This window comes from Oryctolagus cuniculus, chromosome 1, assembly GCF_051225735.1.
Source record: "Oryctolagus cuniculus isolate XC-2025 breed Fujian yellow rabbit chromosome 1, ASM5122573v1, whole genome shotgun sequence".
NCBI lineage: Eukaryota > Metazoa > Chordata > Mammalia > Lagomorpha > Leporidae > Oryctolagus > Oryctolagus cuniculus.
In genome coordinates this window covers 234,203,939-234,227,548 of record NC_142867.1, presented here as the reverse complement: position 1 = coordinate 234,227,548, position 23,610 = coordinate 234,203,939, and the positions used below count along the sequence as shown (strand labels likewise).

At 53.7% G+C, this 23,610-nt stretch overlaps 1 protein-coding gene across 18 annotated transcripts in view; it reads right to left on the bottom strand.

Moving 5' to 3' along the window:
- Positions 1-23,610, bottom strand: part of PRRC2B (proline rich coiled-coil 2B) — an 85,244-nt gene that overhangs the window by 31,562 nt on the left and 30,072 nt on the right. For 16 of the 18 annotated variants that reach the window (XM_051835385.3, XM_051835384.3, XM_051835386.3 and 13 more), the window contains 8 exons: positions 21,775-21,877; positions 19,444-19,516; positions 14,534-14,677; positions 12,404-12,645; positions 11,819-11,940; positions 11,233-11,375; positions 6,089-6,179; positions 3,699-3,891 (listed from right to left, as the gene is read on the bottom strand). In XM_051835385.3, the coding sequence (XP_051691345.3) occupies positions 3,699-3,891; positions 6,089-6,179; positions 11,233-11,375; positions 11,819-11,940; positions 12,404-12,645; positions 14,534-14,677; positions 19,444-19,516; positions 21,775-21,877 (1,111 nt within the window). The remainder of the gene's footprint in view (positions 1-3,698; positions 3,892-6,088; positions 6,180-11,232; positions 11,376-11,818; positions 11,941-12,403; positions 12,646-14,533; positions 14,678-19,443; positions 19,517-21,774; positions 21,878-23,610) is intronic. The other 2 variants (XM_051835389.3, XM_089321657.1) reach the window with 2 other exon arrangements.

Here is a 23,610-nt window from a genome sequence, read left to right as displayed (position 1 = left end):
CAAGACCCCGCAGAGCCTCCACGAGACAGCACAATCAGGCGGCAGGCAGACTTTTTTTTTTTTTTTTTTAAGATATTTTAATTTATTTGAAAGGCAGAGTTACAGAGAGAAATGGAAAAAGAGAGAGAGAGCTTCCATTCGCTGTTCACTCCCCAAACGGCTGCCAACAGCCAGGGCTGGGTCAGGCCGAAGCCAGAAGCTTTTTCTAGGTCTCCCAATATGGGTGCAACAGCCCAAACAGCTGTGCCATCTTCAGTTGTTTTCTCAGGCCATAAGCAGGAGTTGGATCGTAAGAGGAGCAGCCGTGACTTGAACCAGTGCCCATATGAGATGCCAGCATCGCAGGCAGAGGCTAAGTCTGCTATGCCACAGCACCGGCCTCTGAACTGGGTTTTAATCCTGATCTGTCCTCACTATACTCGGAAAGAGGTTTGGCAGATACCGATTTTCTACACTGCATCTTTAAAATGCAGCTAACAAAGAAGTCCTTGGGACTATGAAGGTGAAAAGAAATCATACGTGCAAAGCTCTCGGCGCTGTGCCTGACAAGCAGGAACAGTAAGTGGATGCCCCTCACCACTATCTGACACAAGAGATCAGGGCACTGGGGCGGGCAATGAAGCCACGGTCTGCAGCGCCAGCATCCTATATGGACTCGGGATGGAGTCCTGACTACTCCACTTACAATCCACGTCCCTGCTAGTGCGCCTGGGAAAGAGAGCCCGAGTGCTGGGGCCCCTACTCCCACGTGAGAGATCCAGAAGAAGCTCCTGGTTCCCGGCTTTGGTCCGGCCCAGCCCTGGCTGTTGCAGCCATTTGGAAAATGAAATCAGCAGATGGAAGATCTCTCTATCTCTCCCTCTCTCTTTAACTCTGCTTTTCAAATAAATAGATCTTAAAAAAGAAAAAGAGAGAGAGAGATCAGGGCCCCAGTGGGTGACAAAGCAAACCATCTCACTCCTCCTCCCATGACAACACATAAACCCTTGGGAATGAAGAATCCCAGGAAAATGAAATCCACCGTAAGACACACAAGTGCAGCTTCAGAGCAAACGCACAGAAACGCTAAGCAGCAGGCATTATGGGACACTGGGGCAAGCCACCGCGTAGGGCACTTATCGGATGGAGTCCCTGGGATGGAACCCGACTCTGGTTCCGATACAGCCTCCTGTTAATGAACGTGGCAGGAGGCAGACTACGGCCCAAATATGTGGGAAACCTGCCACTTCTTGGCTGCTGGGTGTGGCCTGGCCCAGCCCTGGGTGTCACAGGCATCTGGGGAGTCAACAACAGTGGAATATCTATCTGTCTCACCACCTTTCAAATAAAATGGAATATCTATCTGTCTCACCACCTTTCAAATAACATGGAATATCTATCTGTCTCACCACCTTTCAAATAAAAAACCTATTTTTGAAAAAAGATGTATTTATTTATTTGAAAGACAAAGCTGCACAGAGAGAAGCAGAAATAGAGAGAGGTCTCCCATCTGCTGGTTCCCTCCCCAGATGGCTGCAATGACAAGAGCTTCCTCTGGGTCTCCCACATGGGTGCAGAGGCCCTGGCACTTCAGCCATCTTCTGCTGCTTTCTCAGGCACATGAGCAGGGAGCTGGATGGGACTGGAGCACATCAGCAGGGAGCTGGATGGGACTGGAGTAGCCAGGACTCGAACAGATGCCCACATGGGATACCGGCCCCCTAAATAAAACCTTACAATCCCTATTTTGGGGACTGGCATCACCGTGTAGCACGTAAAGCCATCGCCTACATCCCAAATGGGTACCTGTTCGATTCCCCAGCTACCGCACTTCCAATCCAGCTCCCTGTTAATGGCCCCAGTGCTTGGGACCCTGCACCCCCATGGGAGACCTGGACAAAGCTCCTGGCTACGGGTTTCAGCCTGGCTCACCCTGACCATTATGGCCCCAGGGGAGCAAACCAGCAGGTGGAAGAGCTGTCTCTCCCTCTATCCCTGTAACTCTTTCAAATAAATCAATAAATCTTTTTTTTTTCTTTTTTGACAGGCAGAGTGGACAGTGAGAGAGAGAGAGAGAGAGAAAGGTCTTTCTTTGCCGTTGGTTCACCCTCCAACACTGTGCTGATCAGCACTGCGCTGATCTGATGGCAGGAGCCAGGTACTTCTCCTGGTCTCCCATGGGGTGCAGGGCCCAAGCACCTGGGCCATCCTCCACTGCACTCCCTGGCCACAGCAGAGAGCTGGCCTGGAAGAGGGGCAACTGGGACAGAATCTGGCGCCCCAACCGGGACTAGAACCTGGTGTGCCAGCGCCGCAAGGCAGAGGATTAGCCTAGTGAGCCGTGGCGCCGGCCAATAAATAAATCTTAAAATAGCTAAAAAAAAAAAAGCCCCCAATCTACACTTTGGGCATCTTGAGCTTCTCTCAGAGTGTTGCTGTGAAGCCTTGACAACACCCAATGGACCAGTGTACCTGATCCCCAGCCACTGAAATGCCAACGAGGTCTAAAGATCCAAGAAACACAAGGGGGCCGGTGCTGTGGTGTAGCGGGCAGGGCGCTACCCACAGTGCGGGCATCCCCTGTGAGTGCCGTTTCAGCAAAAGATCACCCAAGTGCCATCTTTCCAAAGGGAAATCTGGATGGAGGTCCAGGCTCCTGGCTTCGGCCTGGCCCAGCCACAGCCACTGTGGCCATGTGGACTGAACCCATGGATGGAAGATCTCCCTAACTCTGTTTTAAGTAAATTAAAAAAAAAAAAAAAAAAAAAAAAAAAAAAAAAAAAAAAGACATGTTTGGAAAAGGCAGCGAGGAAGTGCTCAAAAAAAACAAAAAAACAACAAAACAACAAAAAAAAAACGCAGATCAGTAAAAAGGACACCTATGCCAGCGGGAAGAAGCTCCCAAAGGACAGACGATCTGAGTAACAGACTGTAAGCCACTGAGACAGGAAACAAACACACTGAACGCTGGTGCACAGTGGCATTCCCAATGTCTCAGTGTTTCTCCCCACTCAATTCCCATCCATTACGAATGGGCACAGGGTAACTCTACATTGATCAAAGCACGCATTGTCTGAGGTGAACAGCAGAGTTCCAGACGTGGGGGATACAGCAAGGAGGGCCAGCTACCACCCGAGAGATTCCCGCCAATGATCAAACCTTGGACCTAACGAGGAAGCACTGGACAAACCCAGTTTGGGGCCGTTCTACTTGCTGTAACCTTCAAAAGCATCGAAGTCATGAGAGCTAAGGCAAGGCTGAGGAAGTGCGCTGAGGAAGAGGACCAGGGAGCCTGGGCAGCCACAGGAAATGCGTGAGGGACGTCCACAGGACGACCTGCAGAAGCTGGCTAGCGTCTGAGGATCAGAAACGCCACTTCCCGGTTTGGTTGTGATTGCCTAGAGGACTGCCATTGTCTGGGCAGGAAACAGACATCAAAGTGCCTTGTAGCAACAGGACTGGGTCTTTTTATTTGGCTCAGAAAGAGATTCTTTGTATGACACTTCCAACATTTGTGTAACTATAAGGTCAATGCCAGATTTTTTTTAAATTGGTAATTAAAACACCCACCCAGGACTTTCCAAACTCAGCCATGAACGTACTGAATGCATGGGACAGTCAAGCAGGGAATTCTGGGAATTCCGGTCCACAGGAGTCTGAAGGGGGTGTGTGCCGTCTCAGCGCATCAGCCGCGCACAGAGCCGCCGGGCCCGCAGTACCTGGTAGTCGGGGCCTGCGGCCCAGCCGTGGAGCTTTCTGGAAGGCGGCTGTGGTTCTGGCAGCTTCCGGACGACTCGGGCCGCGAGCGCTGCTTCGCCCCAGTCCTTCCCTTCTTCTTGGGTGCGCTTGGCATCAGCACTGTCCGCAGAGCTCACTGACAACTGCCGCTGTCTCCTAGGGTCCCAGCTGTTCCTAGGATGCACCACGTTCAGCGTCAACTCTCCCCACTCACTCCCAGCAAGTATGGCCTCACCGGGAGTTGCCGAGTCGGCTGTCCATGTGCCAGAGACCTTCACGTGTGAACCTCAAAATCCATCACAAGCACTCATCAAATCACTCTTACACACCAATCTCTAGGTGGCACACAGCGCAGTCGTCATTCCACTGACCACTAAACGGTCCTCACTACCCCATTTTTAAGAGCTGGTAACTGAATCTCAGAGGCGAGGGGGAGCCAATCTCACGGGGAGGACCTAACACTGGAGCCAGGACGCCCAGACGAACGCCCTTCTTATACTCTAGCTGCTTTGTGCTTTGGATAAATCAAGTGCTTAACTAACACTCTGCCAGACCCAGATGTGCGCAGTCAACGAGTGTAAGAGCAGAGACGGGTGGGGACAGGGCGGGCTCCTGTGTGGCCTGTGTACACCACGCACATGCACACGTGCAGAGGGAGAGTTCGAGACGGAAAGTGACTTCCACCCGGACTCTGAGAAGTGGAGACCACTCAAGTCTGACCCATGAGAGAACGCCTGTGTTCGTGAGAGACACCTACGGTGCAGTATGCAGGATGGGCCAGAGAGCAGGGTGAAAAAGGAGACAAACCGGATAAGCTCCGGCGGTTCAGAAGAGGCACAGAGACAACAACCAAGTGGGGATGGGGTCAGAGGGTCGCGGGGAGGAGAGGGGCCGAGCGCACAGAAGGAAATGAACACAGCAGAGGTGGTTGGGAGCTTCCGGTGTGAGTCTGCATGGCGGATGGCTGCAACCCGTTCAGAGGACACTGAAAAACGAGCAAGATTCCCGCGGACGCAGCCTGGGTGCTCTGAATTTTGGCCGTCTTGCTCAGAGCCCGCGGCGAAGCTGGGTCTAAAGCCCACACCTCGGCAGGCAGCGGCATAGCAGTTAAGCTGCCGCACTGCACCAGAGGACCTGGTCTGAGTTCCAGCCACCTTCCTGCTAACGCGCACCCTGCGAGGCAGCAAGTGATGACCCCAGTGCGTGGGTTCCTGCCACTCCAGGGGGAGACCCAGATGGAATGCTGGCTTCTGGGCTTTAGGCTGGCCCAGTCCTGGCTTTTGTGGGCATTTGGGGGTTTTGAATAAGCAGATAAAAGATTTTTCTCTTTCACAGTGTACCAGTGCTCAAGCATGTTCATTATACCTGATCTTTGCCTTGAATTTAAACTCTCAATCAGGTCTCCTGCCAAGCTTACTGTGCCGGAAAGGACCACAGAAATATGCCCCAACTGCATTCCAAGTGTTGGCTGAGACCAAACAGCTTGGAGATGATTACAGAATCCTCTCACTCACTCTTCTGTATCATCAGAGAAAGCGTGGCAGGTGCTGACCACAACAGCTCCCGGGCTTCAGGAGCTTTGACGTGAAGGATGGAATAGGAAGGACAAAGCCTTGCAGACCTGTGTGAACACTCAGTGACGAGAAAACAGAAGGAAAAGTGTGTGTAGTACAGCGACACTAAACCACACACACCACGAGGCACAAAGGAAACGCAGAGAGCAGAGCGCAAAGGAAGCTGGCAGTTCCACTCAGGACACCAAGGGGAGCAGGCACACTGCCGGTCCTCCAAGGACGCGAATTACAGCAACCCTATGAATGCTTTTTAAATGGGAGCCAATGCAACAACATTGTGGTAAAAACTAGAGGGAGCAGAACCCGAGTAATCTTGTCCAAAGAAATGATCCAGAAAAGAGAAGCTCACCGTGGTTAAAGAAGTCTGAGAAACCTGGCAGACGCCCTGCTGCCTGCTCCTCACCCCCTAATCCACTGCAACACCTCAGGGTGCTGAGCAATCCCCAGGCAAAGAAAGAAGCTGAAGCCAGGGCGGTTTTCCAGACTTGCTTGGCCACAAAAGCCTGTGGCCTGGCATCCACAAATGGGCCAGGCAAGCAGTGGCCTGAGTAACACCCTTGGGGACGGCACGGTGGTGAGGAAGCTTCCTAACACAAAGCATGGCTCCACTTGCCCAACAGCTGGCCTCAACTGCTCTCCCTCCTTATCTGCAAGACAGAAACAGTGGCTGCCCCTGCAAGGCTGCCATGGGACCCATGGGACTCGGGCACGCTCCTGGGAGACCAGCACCGGGAAACGTGGATGTGCTGCTACCTTCAGTGACCGGGAGATGGTGCCAGCAGGAGAGGGAGTCTCACCATTTCGGCCTGCCATCCTTCACAACCTCCTCCTCCTCTTCATCATCACTGAACTTGAGTTTCTCAGAGTAGTCCACTTCTTCATGAAGGCCTGCGACAGCAGGAGGATCCAGGAACAAGGAGAAAAAAACGAGAATGTCAGTGGTGCGCAGGGCACCCCGAGAGAGCGCCGGCTTCAGCAGGAGCACCCCACACCCACTGAGAGCTGGTCACACCCAGCTGCATCTGCCCCACAGGCCCTGCAGCTGAAAGCGAAGCAGCACTGTCACACTAACCCTCCCATGATACTCGATTTCCCTCTGACGTGTACGTCCAGGCACAGGAGAGTGAGCAAAGCAGGCTCGGGGAACCGACAAGAGGCCACCCTTACAATGCGGAAACCAACAGGGAGACCGCGAGCTGCTGGTTCTGCCCTGAGCGTCCCCCAACGCTGAGTGGTATGGGTGGCAGAAAGTATCCATTACCGCTCAGCAGGCAAACAAAACGCGACAGACCCACACCACGCGGTATTACGCAGCCACAACACAGAGTGAATGTGGACACGGGCTACCGCACGAGGCACCGGAGAGCACGCAGCCAGACATGGATTCATATGTATTCACATACTGTGTGATTCCATTCATAAGAAATGCCCAGAATATGCAAATACAGAGACAGAAAATAGTCATCAGAGGGCTGGGAAGAAAGAGAACTGGGGGACCAGCGCTATGGCACAGTAGGTTCATCCTCCGCCTGTGGTGTCAGCATCCCGTATGGGCGCCGGTTCTAGTCCCAGCTGCTCCACTTCCAATCCAGCTCTCTGCTGTGGCCTGGGAAAGCAGTGGAAGATGGCCCAAGTCCTTGGGCCCCTGCACCAGCGTGGGAGACCAGGAGGAAGCTCCTGGCTCCTGGCTTTGGATCGGCTCAGCTCTCTGGCCATTGCGGCCATTTGCAAAGTGAACCAACGGAAGGAAGACCTTTCTCTCTGTCCCTCTCTCTCACTGTCTGTACCTCCAGCTCTCAAATAAATAAATTAAATCTTAAAAAGAGAGAGAGAGAGAGCGAGCGCGCGCGAGCTGGCAGTGTCTGCCACCAGATACTGGCTCTTTTTGGGGTAATGGGAATGATCTGGGGTTGGGAAGTGTTGGTGGCTATACACTCTTGTGAATATACTGAAAATCGGCGAACTTGAAGAGGCTGAATTTCATGTTATATGTAAATGTTACATGAAATCTCCTTTAAAAAAATATTAACAAAGATGTAAGTCAGGGACCAGTGCTCTGGCGCAGCGGGTTAACGCCCTGGCCTGAAGCGCCAGCATCCCATATGGGCGCCGGTTCGAGTCCCGGCTGCTCCTCTTCTGATGCAGCTCTCTGCATGGCCTGGGAAAGCAGTGGGAGGTGGCCCGCGTCCCTGGACCCCTGCTCCCACGTGGGAGACCCAGAAGAAGCTCCTGGCTTCAGATCAGCACAGCTCCAACCATTGCGGCCATTTGCGGAGTGAACCAGCGGATGAAGACCTCTCTTTCTGTGTCTACCTCTCTGTAACTCTTTCAAATAAATAAAACAAATCTTTAAAAAAAAAAAAAAAGATGTAAGTCAATTGAAAGGTGGAGTTAGAACAGATGAAAAACCACGTTGAAGCCATATGCTGCCTGCTATAAAGTCCTTTGGAATACTAATACAAATGAGTTGATAGGAAGATTAACAGAAAAACAAACCATGAAAACAATTAACAAAGTCAGAGACATTGTATTAATACAGGACAAAATACTTTTTTTTTTTTTTTTAATTTGAGAAGCAGAGAGACAAAGGAAGAGACAAAATGACAAAGAACCAGACACACCCTGTCCCTACAGCTCCCGACGACTTGCTGGTTCCCCCGAACGCCACAGTCGCCAGTGCTGAGCCTGAAGCCAGGGACTCACTCGCATCTCCCATCGTCTGCTGCCCGACAGCCAGCATGAGCAGGAAGCGGGAATGGAGAGCACAGCACAGCCAGGACTAGGACCCCAAGTACTAAAGCACGGAACACACACATCCCAGGTGACATCTTCTGCTAGGCCAAATGTGCCCCACACTTAAAAATTCTCCAGGGGCCGGGGCTGTGGGGCAGCAGGCTAACGCCCTGGCCTGAAGCGCCAGCATCCTATATGGGCGCCGGTTCAAATCCTGGCTGCTCCTCTTCCAATCCAGCTCTCTGCTATGGCCTGGGAAAGCAGCAGAAGATGGGGAGTGAACCAGTGGATTGAAGATCTCTCTCTCTGTGTAAGCCTGCCTTTCAAATAAATAAATAAATCTTTAAAACACCACCACCACCACAGGGTTCAAAAAAAAAAAAAAAAAAAAGGAATGCACAGGGCTGGCACTGTGGTGTAGCAGGTAAAGGTGCTGCCTGTGACGCCGGCATCCCATACGGGCAGAGGTTCAAGTCTGGCTGGTCCAGTTCTGATCCAGCTCCCTGCTGCTATGTCTGGGAAAGCAGAGGAGGATGGCCCAGGTCCTGGCTTCAGACTGGCCCAGCTGCGGCCACGGCAGCCACCTGGGGAGTGAACCAGCAGGTGGATAATCTGTCTCTCCCTCTCTCTATAACTGTGCCTTTCAAATAAGTAAATAAAATCTTTTTAAGGGCCAGTGCCGCGGCTCACTAGGCTAATCCTCCGCCTGCGGCACCGGCACACCAGGTTCTAGTCCTGGTCGGGGCGTCGGATTCTGTCCCGGTCGCTCCTCTTCCAGGCCAGCTCTCTACTGTGGCCCGGGAGTGCAGTGGAGGATGGTCCAAGTACTTGGGCCCTGCACCCGCATGGGAGACCAGGAGGAAGCACCTGGCTCCTGGCTTCAGATCAGCACGGTGCGCCGGCCATAGCGTGCTGGCTGCAGCGGCCATTAGGGGGTGAACCAACAGAAAAGGAAGACCTTTCTCTCTGTCTGTCTCTCACTGTCCACTCTGCCTGTCCAAGAAAAAAAAAAACACGCAAGGAATTCGATGGGAAAACATCTTCGTGAAACCTTAAAGTTACAAAGGACGGGGCCGCCGCATGGGCCCCGGTTCAAGTCCTGGCTGCTCCACTTCAGATCCAGCTCCCTGCTAATGCACCTGGGAAAGCAGAGGAAGACGGCCCAAGTGTTTGGGCCTCTGCATCCACATGGGAGACCTGGAGAAGCTCTCAGCTCCCAACTGGTCCAGCTCTAGTCATTGCAGCCATTTGGGGAGTGAAGCAGATGATGGAAGATCAATCTCTCTCTGTCTCTCTCTGTCCCACTCTCACTCTCTGTAACTCTGCCATTCAAATAAATAAATCTTTAAAACAAATTTTAAAGGACTTGCTTCCTACAGACTGGAAAAGAAACAGAGAGGACAGGGAACACCACACCAGTCACTAGGAAAATGCAGCCCGAGAGCAGCACCGGACACCACCAGACCCACCAGAACAGCTACGGTTAGACAAGTGGGAAACTCGGGCGATGCCAAGCAACCAGATCCACACACGCTGCTGGTGAGGTCAGACGGGACAGCCATCTCTGCAGACAGAACAGTTCTGAGTGTAATCACAGACCTCCCCTGGGACCCAAATATTTTATTCCCAGCTATCTACCCAAGAGAAGCGAAAGTGTTACTCATAATGGATTTTTGAATGCATAAGCCAACTGTAGGATATGGGCACAATGGAATTATCTTAGCAGCTAAGCAATCACCAACACACACACAGACACACACCACTGACGAATACCAAACGCGTCGACAAGTGTGGGAGTTTGGTGCAGTCCAAAGTTGAGACGTGCTTGGGATGCCCACATCCATGTAGGAGTGTGTGGACCAGACACCAGCACCCGTTTCCCAGCCTGTTTCCTGCTAATGTGCACCCCAGGAAAACAGCCCAAGCACTTGGGGCCCCGCTATCCACATGGGAGATCCAGAGGGAAGGTCTCTGCCTTTCAGATCACAACAACAACGAAAGTTTTCAAAAATTCTAACTGTGGAAAGTGCATGGTGTCAGTTCACTGGAAGCTCTGTGGCAAAAGTAATCAGGAGAAGCAGACGCCTGGACAGAGCGGAGGAAGACGACCGACGGCAAGAGAGGCAGACGCCTGGACAGAGCGGAGGAAGAAGACCGACGGCAAGAGAGGCAGACGCCTGGACAGAGCGGAGGAAGAACACCGACGGCAAGAGAGGCAGACGCCTGGACAGAGCGGAGGAAGAACACCGACGGCAAGAGGCCGAGAGGACTCTGGTGTGGCAAGGGAAATGCTCTTTGACGTGGGTGTTGTTACAAAGGGTACCCACTTGTCACAATTATACAAGTAAGATGGGTGCTTGGGACCGTCACTGTGGCACAGTGGGTTAAGCTGTCACCTGCAACACTGACATTCCTTTCAAGCACTGGTTCAAGTCCTGGCTGCTCCACTTCCCATCCAGCTCCCTGCTAACACTGCACGTGGGAAAGCAGCAGCACAGGGCCCACCCAGGTGGGAGACCCGGAGGAAGCTCTGGGCTCCTGGCCCAGCCCTAGCTGTTGCAGCCATCTGGGGAGTGATGCAGAACCATCTCTCTCTGGCTCTTCCCCTCTCTAACTCTGTGTGTCAAAGAAAATAAATGTATTAAAAGATTTATTTATTTATTTGAAAGAGTTCCAGAGAGAGGGAGGGAGAGACAGAAATAAAGTGAAAACTTCCACCTGCAGGCTCACTCCCCAGGAGCTTCACCCAGGTCTCCCACTTGAGTATTTGAGCCGTCTTCCGCTGCTTTCCCAGGCCATTACCAGGGGACTTTACGGGAAGTGGAGCAGCTGGGACCCGAACCGGTGCCCATACGGGATGCTGGTGCTGCAGGCAGAGGCTGTCGATGTCACAGTGCCAGCCCCATAAAACAGTGTGCCTTTCAATGGAGTTGGAATTTATCTGAAAACTAAAATTACTGCATAAAAAAAATAAGCAGGTTGGGGGACAGACAGAGAGCTGGAACAGATGAAGTAAGGATACCAAAGTCTGCCACTGCTCTAAGACCAAAGCAAGGCACAGCTCACGTCAAAGGCCCCACCAGTCTGAACGCACATGAGGATCTACCGTCTTCCTGCCTGCTGTGCCTCATGAAAACACAGCGTCATGCCCCAGGGCTTGCGCCCGGCAGGCACTCAGGCTTCCACGCTGCCCTCCGGCGATGCCCACCTGCCCAGCCGTCGTCAGCGTCAGTGTCCAAGTCATCGAGGCCCTTCAGGTTCTCAGCATTGATGATGGTGGGCCGAGGCGCCCGCTCCACCAGCTGCCGAAGGGGACGGATCGGGCGAGTCACCCCCAGTCTGTTGTCTTTTCTGAAGAGAAAGAGAAGTGGTGATGATGGACTCACGCTCAGAGAAGCAAAATCAAACACTTTTCCAAAAGTCAGTTCTACACCACAATGGTTCTTATTTGACGTACTATTTCTAGCATTTCCTTTGAAAAGAGATATAAAGAACAAACACACCCCAGAGAGGAGTCCCACGGCATCCTGTAATCCTGGCTCACTGCTAATGCCTAGGTTAGCAGCAACACACACACGCCAAAAGCTCTACCCTGCCAGGAGTGTGGAAACATAATCCAATCTCTCACCCACCCGCAAATCCCAGCCACCCGACACGCTCTGGGTGTCTGGATGGGTTTTGAGTCCCCTGTGGTCCCCAGAAGACGAAGTCTTTTCATGCATCAGCCCATCGTCTGACCAGCATCACCACCAGGAGTCAGCCCTCCACAGGCCACGGTGACACAATAACCTTACCCATCTTGGTCATTCATCTGGAACTGTCTAAAAGGAACACGGGGTTCCAGGCGGAGCTGAGGAAGGGGGAAAGAGCCTCGTTCCACTGTACCCTGGTTCTCGGATGACTGTGGCGAACACATCTGAAACATAACACCAATGAACAGGATTTCCTGGTACTGGCCCAGACCCCAAGTTCCGTCTAAATCAGAGTTTGTCTCAGAAAGTGGAAAATGGGAAAAAGAAACAGGAAAGTCTTGGGGCTTCCTGATGAACCCTACCACCAAATCCCCCAATTTCTTTCCTTCTGTCAGGATGTCAATTTGGGGCTTACGTCAGGGACTACCTGCCTCTCATTTTCCTAAAGAACCAAGGCTAAAGTAATATCCACATCACCAGGGGAAGAAGCCAGAGACTCTTAAGATTGGAAAGGGGGAGGGGGGGAGAAAATGCAAAACTACTGGAAACCTCCAAAGTAGGGCTCTCAGGGCCAAGAGTGAACTTGGGAGGGAGAGCCCGCGGTGGACATTCAACCACTGGAACTAGGTTCTGCTGGCAGTGAACAATCCAACCTCATGGGAAAAGATGCACACTCTGAAGACTTACAAAAGCAGGAAGCATGTCATGGTATGTAGGTGGGTGGTATACATTTCCCATGAACTGTGAAGCCCCTTTGCGGACAGGCTGAGCCGGGCGGAGAGAGGGGTCCTTAGAATCGCTGGTACATGCCGAGGAGGGGGCTCCGTCTCCCGCACTCGAGTTCCTGCTGCCCAGCTCAGTTGGGGAGGCGCCCAGAGACGTGGCAGAAATTATGTTTCGCCCACCGCCCTCCCTCCAGCTTGTCACATCTGGAAATCGAAAGGGGCAACAGGGGAGAGGAAAGAGGAGGGGAGGGAGGGGTCGCATGAGGTTCTGAAGGTCAAGGGACCCCCCTCATTCACCAAAACACAAAAAAACAGAAATAAAACTAAGAAAAATAAAAAACAGGAAAAAAATAAAAGTAAAGGACTGTCCAGTCTGTTAGGGAAGGCGGGGACACCTTGCCGATGAGAATGACCTTGCTGGGGAAATCTGACTGCAGGAGAAATGTGAAACGAGATCCACTCAGAAAGGAGGCACGGGAATTAAGACACGCTCTCCCTTCACGGAAATCACAGCTCCCAGATCTCCCAGATAAGTGACACAGAGCTAGAGAAGCAGCCTCGGGCCATCCCTCAACACGCAGTGACCAGCAGGCCTCACAGCAGAGTCTCCCAGCAGGCTGCTCTCACCCCTGCGGGGTGGGGGCTAAACCCGAGGACAACCTGACCACCTTGGCAGGACGATCACACCTCTCCTTCCTTCTCTGCAGGGGACACTTGCAGACCCCAGTGGATATCTGAATCCCCGGAGAGTGCCCAACTCTCTATGCCATGTCTGTTCCTATACGTACACACCTCTGACACAGTTTAATTTCCAAGTTAGGCACAGTGAGAGACTGTTAATCAAACAAAATGACCATAGCAGCATACCACAAAAATCACGTGAACGTGGCCTCTCCCATGAAGCTCCTGACCGTGTAGCAGGACTTCCAGATGCCACTGGCCATGGGTAATGGACAACATGGCAAGAAACACTACAGCTGAGGCGAGAACAATGGAACTCAGAGAAGCCCAGGACCTCTTCTGCAGCCAGACTTGGTCAACAACTGAAACACACGGGGTCCCTGAGCTGTGCGACCAGGCAGGGACGGAGCCCTAACACTGGTCTGCCCCCCAGCTCTCCAACCACAGCAGCACGGAACCTGGGGCAGCCCAAGGCCACCCCTCTGCAGCCTGTGTCCTCATCTTCTCAAATGAGGACACCAGAACAGATCCTGGAGGTTTCTTCTCGCTTAAGTTTTTATAGTCCTACAAGGCAAGTCACCTTAGTTAATTCCAGAAAAATGCAATTCTGTCCTAGAGGCAATGTGACTGTCCGTTTGAAGCAAACAGCCCTGTCACAGGAGAACATTTAATTGACCAGTTCTGACTGAGTGGCTGCATCTTCAACAGTAAAGGCCCTGGGGATTAATCAGGACAAGCAAACAAAAGACCCTGCAGATGAAGCACCTGAGAACAGGATCCGCTCCTGGATCCCCGGTGAGAACAGGCGGAAACCCTCTCTCCTGACCATCACCTTAGCCGGGACCCACCAAGGCTCCGAGGAAAACGCACCCGCAGTCCAGCATGCTGCACAACCCTGCCCCTCCTGGCCAGACACCAGCAAGGGGACAGCAGAGGCCAGTGTTGGGCCGGCAACAGAACCATCCCCAGGGGAACATGTTAAAAATATCGATGCTAATTTGGCTGTGTGAGGGGATGGGGAGAAAACCTGACTTTTAAACAAATGCCCCATGCGATCCAACAGAACTCTGCTAAGGCAACACTGGCTCAGAAAACAAGCTCCTGAACCATCCATCCATCGCTCTCCATTCTTCCTTGCCTCAACCGCCCAGCAGAGCTAAAGTGGCAACTGGACGACAGATGGGAAGGGGACAGGCCTGCTCCGACCAAGGGGCAGGCAAGGCAGACGTGAGCCTCAGGCAGCCGAGGACGCGTGTCCAACAGATGCCCGGATCAGGCACAGGGCCAAGAGCCAGGCTTCCCAGCTGGAAGCCTGGAGACCCCGGCATGTCGGCACCTTGAAGGGAGAGGACAGACAGAGGGGGCAGCTGCCAGTCCAGCAGGCGCCAGAGAAGAGGCCGGGGTCACTTACTCTGGGGGCGGAGGCTTGGTCCTGGCCCATACGACAGATCTAAGACGCCCTTTTCTTTGCCAGCCTTGTCCTGCCCTCCAGCTGCTTTCAGCGTCGGAAATTCCTCGGGAGAGAAGGATAACAGTCGGCTTGAGCCCCTTAAACCTGTCAAGAGAGCCAGAGACGAGGAGCAAGTGAGAGCGGCCCAGAGCTGCTGGCTATCCCGGCTCTGCAGTCGGAGGCCGGGCTGCCTGGCAGCTCTAGGTGACAGCAGGGGCTGGCCGGCTACAAAGGGCGGGACGCCACAGCCGCTCCAGCTCACTCCTCCCTCCGTGCTGAAGTGTCAGAGGTCCCGCAACTGCGCTGGGCAGCACCCAGCAGTCTGCACGCAGCTGAGCGCGGCCGCTGCTCTCACACAGGGCTGAGGGTCGCACGAGCCCTCACCCTAGATTCGCAGGCAGGAGCGCCCTCATTCGTCGTCCTGCCTCTGCCCGCTCCAGTTTGTCACTTCCCACAAAGTTCCGGCAACCCTAGAAGGCCCAACGTCTCACTCTCCTGACACTGGGAATGGCTTCTTCCTCGGTTGTTCGTTCATTCTCAGTATTACGAACTTCATGCAGGAAAAGCCTTTAGTCCTCCTGTCCCTTCACGTACAGCACCGGCGCCGCAGGCTCCGGAACTCTCGTTTGGATGCTCCATGCCAAGGCCGAGTGGCGCCCTTCCTTTCATCTGGAGCACACAGCCAGGCAGCAGCGGCATCGATCAGGGCGCCCCGCTGCGGCACCCCGTTTCCAGCACAGTTCAGCCCAAACTGTCCCCAGGCAGTAACTCGGCACCGCCGCCTCACAGACGGCACCAGGAAGCCAGGGCTGGGGCTGCCAGACACATCCGGCCACAGTCCCCTGCCGCCCTGCTCAGCGGGGAGGACCAGGGTCCCATCATGGTCACCGACAGTTAACCCCGAAGAGGACCTCCACCATGTCACAGAGGAACTGCTGCCTGGGAAAAGACTGTCAGTGTATTCTGTGCCTTGTTCAGCCTCAACAGTCGTGAAGGTGCTGCTGTGACACGATTAAACTCACCCTCCGCCGGTTAAAAGGACGAAGGGCAGAACTCAAAACCTCACACCGGAACACGAGTGTCCCAAAGGCTCCACTGCCTTCTAATGCACACCCAGCAGCGTGCTCGGCTGGGAAAACTGAGGCAGTAAAGCAGGTCACGGGGGGGGGGGGGGGGGGGGGCGCTCCAGGAGCCGCAGCAGAGCCCCCAGCCCCGGCCCCTGCCCCGCCACACACTCCCATCCTCCTAGGTGTTTCCGGGCAGGTGATTCAAGTTAACCACTCCAAGAGACCACCTGCTGTGTGGGGACAGGCTATCAGTTCAGGAAATTCCTTCTGAATTCTGAATCTCATACACACTTGTGGGCAATGTGCCCAGACCGCCACGCCCTGACATCGGCCAGCACAAGACAGGAGGCTGCTGGAAGCCAAGTCCTTACTCCGGCCGCACCTGGGCCCTGCCAGGCTGTTCTCGGGCCTCCTGAGCGCCGCCTGCCTCACTCATTTGCTGAAGATTCGGGCTGCACAGCTACTTTCCAATTCAGTTTGCTTCTGACAGACAGTACAGCCACATGGTCAAAAGGAAAAAGCCAGGCTCAGCAGGGTGCAGCGGGCTAGGATGCTGCTTGTAATGCCAGCCTGCCACAAAAGGGGCGGAGCACTGCTTGAGTCCCTGCTGCTCCACTTGGATCCAGCTCCCTGCTCATCTGTCTATGAGAGCAGCAGCAGGTGGCCCAAGCACTTGGACTCTGCCACCCACACGGGAGACCTAACCACCGGCACCAGCCTCGCCCAGCCCCAGCTACTGCAGACATTTGGGAGTGAACCAGCAGAGAAAAGATCTCTCTCTCCTTCAAATAAAAATTTTTTTAAAAAAGTGGAGTGCCATGGAAAGTTATAAAAGGCATAAATCCTCTCTGTTACCCACCGCAAGTTTTCTGTCTCCTTCTAGAGATTCACAGCACTTAGTATGGGTAACCCACTATGCAGATCATCCTGCGTGTTCTCACATACTGGAGATCTTGTCACCTCAGTAGAAAACTTTATTTTTCTTCATATTTAAATTGTGTCTCACTAAAGCACCATGATCTCTTGCTGTTACAGTGTTGTAGTGAGGCATCTCACACACAGCCAAGCGTAACTTACAGACACATCCTCTCCTCCCACTGAAACTCTGGGGTATTTTGGTAGGCAGCACCAAACTGTCTTCCACAAGGGTGATGTCAATTCACAATAGGGGCCAGCGCTCTGGCACAGGGGGTTAAAGCCCCAGCCTGCAGCGCTGGCATCCCATATGGGTGCCAGTTCAAGTCCTGGCTACTCCTTTTCTGATCCAGCTCTCTTGCTATGGCCTGGGAAACCAGTAGAGAATGGCCCAATTCCTTGGGCCCCTGTATCTACATGGGAGGCCCTTAGGAGGCTGCTGGCTCCTGGCTTCGGATCAGATCAACTATGGCCATTGTAGTCATTTGGGGAGTGAACCAACAGAATGGAAGATCTCTCTCTCTCTCTGCCTCTACCTCTCTCTCTAATTCTTTCAAATAAATAAAATAAATCTTTAAAAAAAAGTTCTAAATAAAAATTCTTTTTTTACAAAAGATTTATTTCTTTGAAAGTCAGAACTACACAGAGAGAAAAGAAGAGGCAGAGAAAGAGAGAGAGAGAGAGAGAGAGAGAGGTCTTCTATCCACTGGTTCACTTCTCAGATGGCCATAACAGCCAGAACTGTGCCTATCTGAAGCCAGGAGCCAGGAGCCTCCTCCAGGTCTCCTGTGCAGGTGTAGGGATCCAAGGACTTGGGTCATCCTCTACTGCCTTCCCAGACCATTAGCAGAGAGCTGGATAGGAAATGGAGTAGCCAGGACCAAACCGGCACCCATATGGGATGCTGGCACTGCAGTCAACGGCCTCACCCGCTATGCCACAGCACTGGCCCCATAAATAAAAATTCTTAATTGTATTCACTTAAAAAAACCTCTACCCTGGTAGAAAGTCAAAGGCCCACACTACAGGTCTAGGGAGCCCTCTTCACACGGCACTCAGAGTCCCTGAGGGACCTGCATGTGCATCGCAGCCCCCCCTTGCTCTACAGACCTTACCATGGAGTGGGTCACCCTGAGCTGTCTGCTCACAAGCATCTGAACATGACGTTGGGAGGCCGGCACAGTGGCATAGTGGGTAAAAGCTGCCGCCTGCAGCACCGGCATCCCGTATGGGTGCCAGTTAGAGTCCCGCGTGCTCCTCTTCTGATCCAGCTCTCTGCTGTGGCCTGGGAAAGCAGTAGAATATGGCCCAAGTGCTTGGGCCCCAGCACCCACGTGGGAGACCCGGAAGTTCCTGGCTCCTGGCTCTGGATCCTGGCAGCTCCAGCCACTGCGGCCATTTGAGGAGTGAACCAGCGGATGGAAGACCTCTCTCTCTGTCTCTGTCTCTGTCAGTAACCCTGCCTTTCAAATAATAAGTAAATCTTAAAAAAAAAAAAAAAAAAAAAAAGATGCAGGGCCAGCGCTGCGGCTCAATAGGCTAATCCTCCGCTTTGCGGCGCCAGCACACCTGGTTCTAGTCCCAGTCGGGGCGCCGGATTCTGTCCCGGGAGTGCAGAGGAGGATGGCCCAAGTGCTTGGGCCCTGCACCCCATGGGAGACCAGGAGAAGCACCTGGCTCCTGCCATCGGATCAGCGCGGTGCGCCGGCCACAGCGGCCATTGGAGGGTGAACCAACGGCAAAGGAAGACCTTTCTCTCTGTCTCTCACTGTCCACTCTGCCTGTCAAAAGAACAAAAACACCAAAAAACAAAAACAAAAACAATTAAATAAATAAATAAAAAGATGCTGGGGTGATGAAATCCACCTGGCCCATGGACTGATCTGTCTGTCATCTCCCACCTGGAGACAGAGGCATGAGCCCTCAGCCACAGCGACTGCCACTGAAAATGGCACTTTCTGCTAGGCATGGCCATCTAGAGGTCAGTCTTCTAATGGAGCGTCAAAGATCCAGCCTAGCGAAGCCCTGGCTGTTGGGGATAACGGGAGGGTGGGGGTCGGAGGGGACCCACCAGGGCAAGAAGCGGAGAATGGCAGCCAACGCCCCTCTACAGAAGGGCGAGCAACTGAGAGTCTCCCCCGCTCATCACTCTGATACGATCACTCCCACCAGCGTGATCCCCTGACAGTGGGCCTGGTTCAGCCTGCACAGGGCTGGAAATGTCTGAGCGAATGCTGAAAACTCAGGAGTTCACATGGAAAAATCTGGAGTTTTGGTTCTCTTAAGAAAATGCTTGCGGACCCTGAACCTGCATGGTTGAGGGCTCTGGTCCCTGGAGAGGGCACCTGGCTGCCCTCCTGCATGGGGCTCACAGGACCATTTCAGCTCTCTGTTCTGGGCCCGTCATTTCAACCTTTAATCCCCAAAACTCCAACACTTCTCCCTTTTGTCTTTCTCCCTCCCTTTCTCCTCCTGCACTGCTCTGCACAGGACACCTCGTCTTCTGAGCATGTCCTCTTCAGGCAGGAGGCCACGCACCTGCTCAACATGCTGGTGCATAGGTCCAAAAGCAAGCGGCCCAACCCCCAGGGTGAAGCTAAAGCCACACCACACTGTCCTCCCTGTGGGCCAGGGGGGGAGGGAGGGAGTAGCTGGGTGTCGGCAACCACTGAGCAGGTGCAACACCCTCGGGCAGCGCAGCCTCCTCTGAGCACCGTCGTCAGCAGTGACACGCAGTGAAATGCAGGGGTGACGGCCTTCTGCACAAGCCGCAGCCCTGCACTCTGGCACAGGCAAGAGCCCCAGGGAACATGGCCCTCTCTGGTGACTGACAAAGCTGTGGGTGCCAGAACCGCTCAGAGAGGCATTCACCCACCCCCACACACTCACCACCTTCGGGTCCTGCTGGCTTTCCATTCAGCTGTGCCCATGACTTTGGTCCACCTGGCACTGAATTTGTGTTCTGGAAGAAGGAAGAAAGTAGAGAGCCAGTTCAGTGAGTCCACTATTCAGTACCTGAGTGCGTAAGAACAATGTGTGGGGGCAGCAGCTTCCACTCGAGCCCTGTCCGGATCTCAACAGCTTTCACAGTGTCTCACGGCACCCACTCGGTGCTGCAGTCCCAGGGACTGGAACTGCCAGACCCACCTTCTGGATGAGGACAAGGAGGAAGTGACTCTCAAAACCATGGCGCTAGTTCTACAGCAAGACGAGGACTCAGACCCACGCTGCCTTCGTGCTGTGCCCCGGAACGCTCCACCAGGTGTCACCAACGCCCACAGAGAGCACTCAGTCTTGCTCCAGAGACACAAACTACTCCAGCACGAGTCTCAAAACCTGTGCCGCTGCTACCAGGGGAACGCAAACACGCCTGCTGTCTCCACACGGGCCAGCCGCTGCACCCTCTGACTGCATCACTCAACAAGGCAGGCCTCCTCCACTCACCTGGCCTTGCCTGTGCCAGCCCTCGGCCCCGCTGTTTACCCTCTGCTGTCTCACCACACCCCGGGAAGGGACCAGTCACACGCCAACGATGGCTCAGCCAGGGGTGACCGACAGACACTCAGCTAGAGTGGCACGACCCAGACCTGCTCCCAGCTCACTGAGTGTCCAAAAGCCCCCTGGAGTCCGCAACCACTGAGCTCACTTGCATGATCTGCAACAGACTCAACGGGCTTCCCTCCCCACCAGGAAGAGGCGCAGAGAACAAACCAAGCGCAGCGTGACTCTCCGCCGGCTGGGCTGCCACTCCCCTTGCTCAGCAAGCTCCCCTTGCACACACGCCCCATCACAGGGGCGCTCTGTGACGCCCACCGGTGTCCCTACCCACACACGCCACAGGGGCTGCAGTCCTCACTGGGCCGCTCTCGCTCCCCTTCCTCACACAATGCACCACACAGCCTCCACCTGCACCTTCAGGCACTAAACTGGGGAGAAGCCCGTAGGGCCGAGAGTGGGTTGTGAAGATCCCTGCCAAGTCCACGCCAAGAGCAGAAGCTCAGCATCACCTGAGGAGCAAGCCCTGGTCTCTGCATCCCCTCCACAGTGAAGGGGGACCAGCAGCCACGAAGATGAGCGCTGGATGTGCCTGGTGCTGTGGGCCGACCAGCTCCTCCCCCGCACCGCAGCCTAGGCCCTCGGCGACTCTTCGGAAGAGATGCCCAGGCCCTTACACAGTGTCTCCAACAGTGGGCTCGGCAAACTCCTGTCCGTCGACACCCCAGAGGCAAGTCTGCTGACTGCCAGGGCTGAAAAACCTTGGGGCCACATGCTGGGAACTGACACAAACTCAGCCCTCCCCCGACCGGCCATCAGGCCCAGGTGTGAACGCATCCAGGACGTCGTAGGAGCAAGAGTCTCTGCTCCTTTTTTTCAATTTCAAAAGCACAGTTCAGTGTTGGCTGCAGAAAGGGTGACGGACAGACAGACTTCCCACATACGGTCACAGAGAAGGGAACAGCGTTCCCAGACTTGATGTTGCCCGGAGAGCAACACAAAACCAAAACACAGTAGTTCCAGCTGTTGTTAGGAGAGCTGGCGAATGCTAGAAATCCATGCTGACACATCTTTTTGTCTCTAAAAGATTCCTAGATTTCTCATCTAGATTTCTAGCATCAGCTAAGTCCATCCTGCGGATCTACATAAATGCAGTGAGGTGCCAACGGACAAGCAGATCAGGAGCCCCTGCTTAGTTAATTAAGCCACAGCTTTCTGTTTGAAAAGCATTTTCAACATGCGACAAATCAAGGTATTTCCCAATGTGGCAAACAGACACGCGCCCTTAGAGACATTCAGCTAAGAAAGGTTTCCTTCGACAAGCCAATCCGGGGTGCTGTCCGCGGAGCCCGGAAGAAGCCCTGCAGCAAGGCAATGGGACTGGGCTTTGCCGGCGTGCTGCCTCCTGACCCCTGCGGCCTGCCACTCTTGCGGTCCCAGGTCACTTCCACGGAGCTCACCAGGGAAACCCCAAGGAAGCTGCCAGTCAGCCTGAGTGACGTCACTCACGGCCAATCAGCAGGAGTCCCAGTGGGTGCCCACGTCCTAACCCATACCTGGGGTCTTTCTCTGAAAGCTGCGCATTAAGGTTTTCATCAGTGGCCATGGCAATTTCCCACGCCCCTTGTCTAAAGTCACTCACTGGGTCAGTCTGCCTCTGGGAGAAACGGGTCAAATAAAGAGCACATTTCTCAGAGACGACACCCATCGGCCCCCAGCACCTACCTCCGGACTGATTGACTGAGTCGGTTTCTGCAAACTGGAGACAGATTTCTGCAAACCCGGCTGCGGCTGCGACTCCGGCGGCTGAGAGGCTGTCGCACTGGAACTGGACAGAGGCAGGACACACAGTGGGACGAGGGCAGCACAGGCGAGCTGAAAGGACCCCTCTGTCCCCCCGAGTTACTGGGAGCAAGGTCTCCCAACGGCCTATGCTGGCAAAGACCCACGAGAAACTGAGCCGCGTCTGCTCCACCCACTGACGGTTCACAAGACAGGGCGTCCCTCTGCCTTGCTGTGGAGCCTCTGGAGAGCTTGCTGGAAACAATGGAGGAGACGGAGGGTTGGGAGTGGGGAAGGCGAGTCACAGGAGCCCCAACCCCTGACCAGGATTCCTATCTGCTTTGAGACAAAAGCAAATTTTTCTACCTTCTCGTGGCTAACAAAGAAGTACAAGCTCATAGTAAAAATAATTTTTTTTAATTGAGAAGTCAGAGAGAAGCTGTGAGCTCCCATCTGCTGGTTACTCTCCAGATGCCTATAATGGATTCTGCTGGGCAGTGCCAGAGCTGGGCACACCACCTGGGGCTCCCATGTGGGCAGAAAGAACCCAACTACTGGAGCAATCGCTGCTGCCTCCCAGGTTGTGCCCAAGCAGGAAGCTGGAGTCAGCCACACGGAGCGGGAGCCAGGAACTGAATCCAGGCAGCCTGATGGGGGGTGCGGGCAGTTGAACCACTAGGCCAAAGACCCGCCCTGAAAAGAAGTTTCTAAATATATAATAACTCAGAATTTTTCACAATCTGATCCTCTAGAGGGAGGGCTTCATACACCCCATATGGACTTGTGCAACTTTTTACTTTAATATATTTGAACATCGTTTCCTACTATCCACCTCTTTCTTTTAATGATGACATAGAAATGGATGGGCCATAATCTGGCCAGTCTCCAATGTGGGTATTTTCCCTAGGAAGAGATAAGACTGCAATAGGCATTTCTGTATGCGCACATCTTTACACACCTTTACACACTGTAAGATCTTAGAAACAGAACTGCTGGATACAGAGATGCTTTCAGTTTAAGACATATTGCCAGGGGCTGGCACTGTGGCGTAGTGGGTTAAAGCCTTGGTCTGCAGTGCCAGTATACCATACAGGTGCCAGTTTGAATGCTAGCTGCTCCACTTCCGATCCAGCTCTCTGCTGTGGCCTGGGAAAACAGCAGAAGACGGCCCAAGTGCTTGGGCCCCTGCACCCACGTGGGAGACCCAGAAGAAGCACCAGGCTCCTGGCTTTGGATCAACACAGCTCTGGCCACTGCAGCCATTTGGGGAGTGAACCAGTGGATGGAAGACCTCTTTGTCTCTGTCTCTGCCTCTCATTAACTCTGCCTTTCAAATTAAAAAAAAAAAAAAAAAAAAAAAAAAGTTGCCACACTGCCAGCTAACACAGCCATGCCCACAAGCAATCTTCTGCAAGGGCAACAGGAGAGGACTCTGAATGACGGCCTTGTCTGACACAGCGGCTTCCCAGTCACTCTTTCTATTCAACTTTCCACTCAACGAGATGCCAGGAAGGCAGCAACCCACTTGGCAAGAACCCAGCCAACGTCAGTGGCTTTATCTGTAAGCCGAAGCCAAATCCTACACAGACACTCTTCCAAGGCTTGCACTGGCCCTCCTCTCACGTCAGCGTCTACTAAAACGGCAGCTTCCAGGCAGCGGCATTGTGTTCCCCAAGCCCAAGCACTGAACCCTCCCTGCTGCCAGCCACCCCCACACACACTCCACCAGCTCCCTTACGCCCCTCGGGAGGCTGCGGCCCAGGCACAGCAGAGAGCCAC